At 37.7% G+C, this 10152-nt stretch overlaps 1 protein-coding gene across 1 annotated transcript; it reads right to left on the bottom strand.

The window, feature by feature from the left end:
• Window positions 1-7570: 7570 nt before the first annotated feature.
• LOC126249896 (uncharacterized) lies at window positions 7571-8510 on the bottom strand. The gene is made up of 3 exons (XM_049951518.1): window positions 8409-8510; window positions 7902-8193; window positions 7571-7842 (listed from the first exon to the last, which is right to left on the bottom strand). The coding sequence occupies exons 1-3, from the start codon at window positions 8508-8510 to the stop codon at window positions 7571-7573; spliced, it is 666 nt and encodes a 221-aa protein (XP_049807475.1).
• Between the last annotated feature and the right edge of the window lie 1642 nt (window positions 8511-10152).

Here is a 10152-nt window from a genome sequence, read left to right as displayed (position 1 = left end):
AAACAGAAGAATCACTAAACATAAAAACAGGTCACATGGAGACTACCCCCCTCCCACTACAACTCAGGCTGCTCTGTGCATGTGTGAATCTGGCAGCTTGGGCATGTCAGAGAAATTTTTCCGAATGTAATCTGGCTGCTTGCTGCTACTGCCAATACAGATAACAGCCACATTTCAAGTAGTCATAAATGGGAGATGGTAGTGATTAATGGTGCATGCGCCCACTTGCAACTGCTCAAACAAACCTAATGTTGTGAAGTCATGCTTGTCAGAAGCAATTTCTTGCTATGAAGTGTTGTATAGTCTTCTTTCTAAAACCTTTGACACATTTTGCCGTTGGTAGTCATTTATGTGTGTACTACATTTTATTGTAGCAAATGGCACATTTCCTTTGGAGCTTAAGTTTTATTTTTTCTCTCATTTATGTTTTATTGCTGCAGTATTCTTTTGCTGTAGTGGAATACAGTAAAATTCTTTGTTAGAGTATCAGTTCTTACTAGACAAAATTACAAAAACTTAACTAAAAACTAAAACAATAAAAAATTCCTGGAATTCTAAAAAATTCCCGCATTTTTCGCTGGTTTTCTGCCATATGAAAAAAATTCAGAATTTTTCTCAGGTTTCCCACTTGTTACAGGGTGTATACATACTGTTTAACCAAGACTGTAATGTAGCAGATGTCAACACTTGTTCAAAATTTTTGTGTTGTATAAGGATGATCTGAGAGACTTTGATGATGCCAACAAGAAATCTCTATTTGTGGATGATTCCAGCAGTTTGATTTCAGGGTAGGATTATTGAGTTAGACCATTGAGTAATCGACAGATACATATGATTTGAGCTAACACACTGGTTTGACAATAAAAATCAGCTTATACTATAAACTAAGACCAACTGTAAACATAATCTTTCACATTTCCCATTAAAGAGAAGAGAAATACCACTCCTAAAATTGATAGGGGGAAGTTCTAGAAAATATAAGTCATTTAGCTGTAACGTAACAACTCTCCAAATAGTAGAGGCACTTAGTAACTGACAGGCATATAAGCAAGACTGAAATCTTTCATAGCTTTAGGATAATCGATTTCCTGAGTAGAGTACACATACATAATATCATATGTATGTGAGTCTTCATGTATACTGCACACACACACACACACACACACAAACGCGCGTGCGCAAGCACACACATGTACGTGTTCTCATACATATACAAAAACCAGTATTATTAAATTGTGCCAGCTGAATATAATGTACTGGTGTTATATATAATTTAATGATTAGTTTCTTAAACAAAGTACACTGTGACTATTTACTATCTGATAAACACACATTCTTAAATGTATATTGTGATATGACTAAAATTGCTCATATGTGTTATAAAGTATATTAATTTTGTCATACAGGTGTAATTACTAACATTAACAATGTAGGAAGAAACAGATTGCTACTTACCATAAAGAGCACATATTAAGCTGCAGAGAGGCACAATTGAAAGACACTTAATTGTACCCGTCTGCAACTTAACATGTCTTCTTTACAGTAAGCAGCAATCTGTCTTTAGCTACATTGTTGATATTCCTACCTGGAGTTTCCATTGTTTAATTACTAACATTCCTTTGCTCATAGTACACTCATGTGTGATAAATTGTTCTAATGAGCTTTTGAGCTCATGCTCTTTCTCTAATGTAGGTACACATATACACATTCACACTGTAATAAATATGATTATCGTGAGATAAATTCACTAACCAATCTTTGATTATATGACATGACCGATTCCAAATTGATGACTCAATACCCAGAAATCCACTAGTACATAGGAATACAAAAATGTTTAAACATAAACTTGTTGTTGTTGTTGTTGTTGTTGTTGTTGTGGTCTTCAGTCCTCAGACTGGTTTGATGCAGCTCTCCATGCTACTCTATCATGTGCAAGCTTCTTCATCTCCCAGTACGTACTGCAACCCACATCTTTTTGAATCTGCTTAGTGCATTCATCTCTTGGTCTCCCTGTACAATTTTTACCCTCCACGCTGTCCTGCAATACTAAATTGGTGATCCCTTGATGCCTCAGAACATGTCCTACCAACAGATTCCTTCTTCTAGTCAAGTTGTGCCACAAACTCTTCTTCTCCACAATTCTGTTCAGTACCACCTTATTAGTTATGTGATCTACCCACCTAATCTTCAGCATTCTTCTGTAGCACCACATTTTGAAAGCTTCTATTCTTTTCTTGTCCAAACTATTTATCGTCCATGTTTCACTCCCATACATGGCTACACTCCATACAAATACTTTCAAAAATGACTTCCTTACACTTAAATCTATACTCGATGTTAACAAATTTCTCTTCTTCAGAAATGCTTTCCTTGCCATTGCCACTCTACATTTTATATCTTCTCTATTTCGACCATCATCAGTTATTTTGCTCAAACAGCAGAACTCATTTACTACTTTAAGTGTCTCATTTCCTACTCTAATTCCCACAGCATCACCCGACTTAATTTGACTACATTCCATTATCTTCATTTCGCTTTTGTTGATGTTCATCTTATATCCTCCTTTCAAGACACTGTTCATTCCATTCAACTGCTCTTCCAAGTCCTATGCTGTCTCTGACAGAATTACAATGCCATTGATGAAGCTCAAAGTTTTTATTTCTTCTCCATGGATTTTAATACCTACTCCAAATTTTTCCTTTGTTTCCTTTACTGCTTGCTCAATATACAGATTGAATAACATTGGGGAGAGGCTACAGTTTTGTCTGGACTGGCTCTCCCAAGGCTGTCAGTAGTTCTAATAGAATGTTGTCTACTCATAGGGCCTTGTTTTGACTTACGTCTTTCATTGCTCTGACAAACTCTTCCCGCAGTATCATATCTCCCATTTCATCTTCATCTACATCATCTTCCTTCCATAATATTGTCCTCAAGTACATTGCCCTTGTATAGGTCCTCTATATACTCCTTCCATTTTTCTGCTTTCCCTTCTTTGCTTAGAATTGGGCTTCCCATCTGAGCTCTTGATATTCATACAAGTGGTACTCTTTTCTCCAAAGGTCTCTTTAATTTTCCTGTAGGCAGTATCTATCTTACTCCTAATGAGATAAGCCTCTACATCCTTACATTCGTCCTCTAGCCATCCCTGTTTAGTCATTTTGCACTTCCTGTTGATCTAGTTTTTGAGAAGTTTGTATTCCTTTTTGCCTGCTTCATTTACTGCATTTTTATATTTTCTCCTCTCATCAATTAAAATCAATATTTCTTCTATTACCCAATGATTTCTATTAGCCCTCGTCTTTTTACCTACTTGATCCTCTGCGGCCTTCACTATTTCATCCCTCAAAGCTACCAATTCTTCTTCTACTGTATTTCTTTCCCCCATTCCTGTCAATTGTTTCCTTTTGCTCTCCCTGAAACTCTGTACAACCTCTGGTTTACTCAGTTTATCCAGGTCCCATCCCCTTAAATTGCCTCCTTTTTGCAGTTTCTTCAGTTTTAATCTACAGTTCATAACCAATAGATTGTGGTCAGAGTCCACATCTGCCCCTAGAAATGTCTTACAATTTAAAACCTGCTTCCTAAATCTCTGTCTTACCATTATATAATCTAAGTGATACCTTCTAGTATCTCCAGGCTTCTTCCATGTATACAACCCTCTTTCAAGATTCTTGAACCAAGTGTTAGCTATGAATAAGTTATGCTCTGTGCAAAATTCTACCAGGCGGCTTCCTCTTTCATTTCTTACCCCCAGTCCATATTCACTTACTATGTTTCCTTCTCTTCCTTTCCCCACCATCAAATTCCAGTCACACATGACTATTAAATTTATGGTTTACATAAACTTATATAAACAATTAATGTAATTACAGTGATGATTATGTGCATCTTAAAAATATAAACAATTTTTTGTATTTTATTTATGGAATATATGTTCCAAAGATAATTTTTCACAAATTATACTATTTTCTTTGCTGCACGATGTTAGAGATAAATATTTGTCTTTGAGTGATTGGTTGTATGAGTTTGAAATGCAAGGATGGAGTACAAGTTATGTCTGTTATATTGATTTGTAGTGTGAAGTGAAATGACTGAAAATGTATATGAGTTAATGACCAGGAAGTCCACCAGTGTTTGCATGATTTAGTAGAAGGAACCCAGACATGCTCAGGACTATCATAAAAAGCTACACAAAAAAAGGGTACTGAACCCTCAACTTACAACAAAGAAGAGGAAAGAAAGATGAGTATTATTGATAAAACTGGTTATTCAAATTCTACCATTGCTATCTCTCACTACACTGTGTCACTATCACAGTGTGGCAGGTACTGTGAAAATGTGACCAGCTGCCCAAATTAGTAATTTACTTCAAAGTTAATAAAGCACCTTTGGCAACAAGAGGGTGGTGACAGTCAGAACACCCACAATCACCCAAACACCCAAACATCTCACTGCAGCTCTGGGTGTGTGTGTTCACATGTCTGTGTGCTTAAGTGTGTGAATGTGGAAGTGTTGGAGAAAGAGCAAGACCTTGAAAGCAAGTGCAAGTACTGTATTCTATTGGGAGTTCTATGTGCCACACTTCAGTCAGCTTTGAGAGAGTAGTTTCATTGCCTTTATTTTACATACAAAGTCCATATTGTAAATAGCAATCACGAAAGATAAATTGTAATAATATTAGTAATGAACTTCAACTCTCTTTTGTCCTATACCTGAAAAAAATGTCCAGGGCGAAAATAATGAAAAATAAATTTCTCTAGTTATACACGACCATGTGAATATTAATTGATGCACTCAACACTATAAAATGATTTACCTTCAATATTATGATTCCCTCCATTAGAATGAACTTTTTTTACAGTATTCAGGAATTATATAATGGCAAACACTTGCAGTTATAAGCTTCAATTGTAATTCAGGCTACTATTCTTGCGTGTTGAAGTTTTTTCAATGAATTATCAGCTAAGTGACTTCAAGCACAAAATAAAATTACAGATACAATAAAGATATCAGTTTCTAACCAATTAACAGATGATGTTATGTGGGAATACTACTTCTATGAGATGTCACTGCCATAGTAGAGGTTCAAAGTAAGTGTTTCAAACTCTGTAAGTTAGTGACCTTTCAATGATGATAGTGAATCCTCTGAAACTGAAGTCACAGAATTGAAGAGGTTCAAAGTAAGTGTTTCAAATTCTGTAAGCTAGTAACCTCCTAATGAAGATAGTGTATCTTCTGAAACTGAAGTCGCAGAATTGAAGTGTACAATTGCTAGAATGTGTAGCCAGGCCAGATAGTGTCATTAATTTAAGACGTCTGATACAACTTTTTTTTAAAATTTAAGTATTTATTACTTTTCAGTGGCTAAACCATTAAATTGTTTTTTCTAGTTATTAAGTTACACAATATTAACATATTCTAACATTAACATATCCCCAGTTTATTGTACATTTTCCTAATTGTGTTGAAAAACTGCCACAATCTGCCCAATTATGACTTAAAACTTATTAAAATTTGGTAGTAAATAGTAACAAATGGTTTGTTACCTTATACCTATCACGTTCAGCCGACAGCATTTCAAGTGCCTCTTGCAGACTTCTTAGTTCTTTCTCTTTGGCCTCAAGAGTTTGGTTAGCATCCTGTTTGGAGAGAGAAGGTTATCCAGATCAATATTTTAATGTCCAGAACAGTCAAAATAGTGCCAGTTTAAATGAGTACAGAATGATATAATTTTAAAATATTATTTTTTGAATGAAGATTCTGCAACTATGAACAGATTTAATAAAAAGAAACATACAACAGATAAGCCAGCTAAAAATAAATCTGAAATAAATTTATCCACGAACAGTAGATATTACATTTATTCAGTTTATTTCATATATTCAAATGACATCCATAAACTAAATGTTATGAGAGAATAATAGGAAACAAAGTGTAGTCAAAAATTCACAAACATTATAGTGACTAAGTTATGGTTTACTGCCTAAGCTAACCATCAATCGATTATATTGAAATATACATTAAATATAATACTGTTACAAATTTGCTGAAACTGGTAGCTCTATTGAGAAATACATGATACAATCTGCTATAATTGTTAGGGCCAACTTTATGATGAGTCTGCAATGTAATTCTAAGACACTGTTGCACAGGCACTATTTATGTCATCTTGCATGTGTGAACCGAATGTATAAAGCACTTCTTTTAAGTGATCTGCTCCTCCCAAAAAAATTAGTGTACGACAAACAGTTGGACTGTGTGAACTATACTGTTCTGATATAATTCAATTCCCAAAAACTTGGTTTATGAATTGAATGGTTTTATTGAGTGTGTGTACAGTAACACATTATTACTACTGGAAATAGTAAAAACGTTTTGATTACAGTGTTGTGTAAACACTTCAATGAGATGTGACTTTAGCAACTTCAGTGTTTCAATCACTGCTTATTTAGTTGATCAACTTTTCAAGTGGCCTTATGAGGTTGAGTGGATCCCATTTGTGATCTTTTCACCCCATAAAAAAATCAAGATGATCACTAGGAATTGGACGAATGAGCTGTTTATCTGTTGCTAGTGATGCTAACCTTTGGAGTGAGGAGACAGTCACAATGTGAAATAATACTCAACACACAATTAACATACAATGATAAAAGTAACTGGATTGTAGGAACAGTCATATTACAGAAACAAAGCATACACACATATCAAACAGCAGAAATTCACTTTTTAAGCACAACCAATACAAAAGCACATGTGAATCATCAGCAAATGTCAACCTACAATATAATCAAAGAAGGTAGCTTTTTAAAGACAGATTCCACACAGTGCACTGTCAATTACTGATTGTGTCGCTCCCACACTCACCAACCCCTAAGGTGTGCAGCACCAGGGGTGCCAGAATACTTAAATTTGACCTCACAGCATGCACATGTGAAGACAGCCAGGCAAGGTGGGCTGGTGAATAACTCTGATGATCCCTGCAGTCCTCTTGTGTGAAATTCAGGAATGGCACATCTGACTGGAGTCACTGGGGTGGCAGTTCCTATTGCAGGAGCTCGTAAGGGCATTCAGGGTATTGTTGGACGATGTCACAAGCTACCAAGTCAGTCTGATCTGCTCAATGGAAACCATGGTAGGTTTCCTTGGAGAAGAGTGTCCTTCATGTGTGTGTCACATTAAAAAAGGGGTACAGGTTGGCATATGGAGGCTGTAAAGGATAGTGTACAAGTACTGCACGGAGCATGATGTGGGAAGAGTTTTTGTGAGACTTGTGTACATATACTGGGTGAATATTCTTCTGCGATGCTGGAATAGTTTGAAATTTTCCAAAGTGTTTCCAGAGCTTATGCACTGGGTTGGATAACTGCAGCTTATTAGCTAGTGGAATGCGTGCTGGAAATTATGCTGGAATCTGTGTTGTTCTCTATATACCATCACTGCTGATGAGCAAGCAACACCAGTCTTCAGTGTTGTTTGTAGATCTATCAGTGCCAGTAGCAATGTATCCATTCAAGAATCTCCTTCACACATCAGTGTGGCATTAGGAAGTGGGAGGTGCCCAACTAAATCAATGTGGACAAGCCTGAATAGCATTGTAAATGTCAGGAATTGGCCTACCATAGTGTGCAAATGGCATCTCTGGGGTCAATAGTCTATAGACAAGGAAAGTTACCACAGGTGCACAAGGTATGCACTTATCTTCATTCAGTGCAACTCCATGGGTATATAGCCTACTTTGTACTTTATTCCAATGTTTCTCATAGTCCTGAGATTTTTGTAAAAATTCAGACATGTCATCAAGATAAGCAAAGCAGTAAGGTAATCTCCTCAGCAGACTGTCTGAAAATGATGCAAAGTGTGAGCAGCATTTTCAATACCCAACAGGACAATCACTGCACTCTTAAGTATGTCAGACATTGAAATATGTTCTGATTGTAAGCTGTATGACAGTCTAACATGCTGAAAACTTTTGCCAAAGCAGTGAATTCTGAAATCCTGGATGTGTAGTAGGGGGTATCTGTCTAGGACAGGTCTGGTGTTCAGTGCACAACAGTCACCACAAAGATGATATGACCCACAAAGACGATATGGCTCATTTTTCTTACACACAAGATGCAGTAGAGAGGACAGTGCATTGTCAGATAGGCGGGTGACTCCTTCTTGTGATATGTTGTTGAAGACAGCCTTAGTCTTGCATAGACAATCAGGTGCTATTCAATGAATATTTGAGAAAACTGGCAGACCCAGTGTTGTCTGGATGGGGTGTACAGATTTGTGTTTGACCACGCCCTTATTTGCTGCAGGTTGCGGTGACTCAGAGGCTGTAGAAAAGGGTGAAGAAGCAACTACTTGTCATTGTGCCATGAGCTATTCTGTTGCTTTCAGAGTAACCTGAAGGTAGGAACCCACTTCCAAGCAGCATCCTCCAGAACTTTGTTCTCTTTGTGTAATTTGTTTGATTCACGCCTATCTGCTTCAGTCTTCTCCTCCAAGTTAAAGATAGCCATTTGCAGGGTGCTGTGATAATGCTGCAACCATCTCCTGTTGTCCTCCAGATTAGGTTTGCCGAGGCTGTCCACACTGCAGTAGACACAAGATTTCTGTTGTCCCTTGACTATGGGAATAATGAGGCCATTGAGGCTATGGACAAGTTGTATAAGTCTACAATCAATGTATTTTCTTTAAGGAAATCAGTGACTAGAATGGGTTGGTCAATGTAGGTGGGCACAAAGGTCCATCCACACTTGGTAGAGAGTCCACTGTCAAAGACCACTGTTGTTAGTCCATATTTTTTTATTACAGGGTTGTTGATGGCTTTCAAGGAAGCTACATTGGTGTGTGTGGCATATGGAAGGGAACCAACAATCAGTGTGCCAATGTCAGGTCCAGTGTGTGATGCTGCATGTCTGACCAGTGCTCTGGGAAGCTACTTGCATGCTGTAACATCATTCTTAGTTGTGTGCAGCTTGTGTCTCCCAACATCGGCTTGTGCAGGTAGGCACTGTTTGCTGTCACCACAATCTGTCACACCTAAAATTCACCATAAGAGGCATTTCAGTGACAGCACAGTGTTTTTCACGAAATAGCTTGAAAGCCAAAATGCCTGTGGAACCAGTAACACTCTGTCCAGTTAGGTTCCTTGTGTCTGAGTTTTGAAGGGCAGTTAGTTTGTAAGACTGGGTCATCTGCTACTGTGTTCCACAACTACAAAATCTGCAGTTGTTTATGTAGCTTCTCAAAGGGGGCGTGGAGAGACAGGAGGTCAACAGCGACATACATTGGTCATCAGTCAGTTGTTGCTGTACAGCTTGGCAGCATTACATCTGCAGGGTTCATCAATGCTTGATATTATCATAAACAATGGTGGTTGTGGTGGTGGCCATGATAGTGGGCGAGTCAAGCAGGGCATGCACTCTATCGGCCACTTATAGTAACTCACATAATGGGCAACATTTGCGTGCAATTTAGTTTAAACATACATGTGGAGGTAACTGTTGCTCCCAAATGTGTAAGAGCAGAGCATCCAAAAATACGCAGGAATCAACTACAGTGTGTAGCATCTAAAAGAATGTTGGAATCAAGCACAGCATGTAAGTATCTACAAAGGTTGGAAAGTGACCCTCACTATGTTTTTCTGAGTAAAGAAACTGTGTCAGTCACTGATATATTGGTTTCTTGCAGCAGGAGATCAACGTCATTTTGAGGGTGCTGTAGGCATGCTGTGAAGTGGAGTGTAAATTAATTTCCTACATCATCGAAGAAGCACATTCGTGAAGGTTGGAGATCAACAACATAAACTGTTCAACTTATCGTATTTTCTGTTGCATGAAGATATTCTCCATAATACATTGTCCAGTCACATTAATGTGATCACCTGCCAAAAGCCAGAATAACCACCTTTTCCACTATGCATCTGCAGGGAAAGTCAGTGAGGTTCAGGAAGATACCAACAGGAGGGTGGAGCCTTGCTGATTCCAGTGCCATGGTCAACTGCACTAGGTTTGATGTCTGAGGATCCCTGGCACAAACAGTCCAAATGAAGTGGTCCCACAGATTCTTGATGGGATTTTTAATCCAGGGCTCTGGTGGCCAGAGGAGTACAATAAACTCATCCTGGTTTTCTTTGAACCATGCACAAACATTGCAAGC

This window comes from Schistocerca nitens, chromosome 1, assembly GCF_023898315.1.
Source record: "Schistocerca nitens isolate TAMUIC-IGC-003100 chromosome 1, iqSchNite1.1, whole genome shotgun sequence".
Taxonomy (NCBI): domain Eukaryota; kingdom Metazoa; phylum Arthropoda; class Insecta; order Orthoptera; family Acrididae; genus Schistocerca; species Schistocerca nitens.
Note: the sequence above shows the minus strand (reverse complement) of the source record. Positions and strands in the feature narration are given on the sequence as shown.

Bases quoted from the DNA above. Each gene is read 5' to 3' on its own strand.
- LOC126249896 (XM_049951518.1), bottom strand. From the start codon at position 8,510: ATGGCTATCTTTAACTTGGAGGAGAAGACTGAAGCAGATAGGCGTGAA. The intron at 8,194-8,408 runs GTTCCTACCTTC...TGTCTATGCAAG, and splicing joins AGGATGCTGCTTGGAAGTGG to ACTAAGGCTGTCTTCAACAA. The intron at 7,843-7,901 runs GTGCAGTGATTG...CATCATTTTCAG, and splicing joins AATGTCTGACATACTTAAGA to ACAGTCTGCTGAGGAGATTA.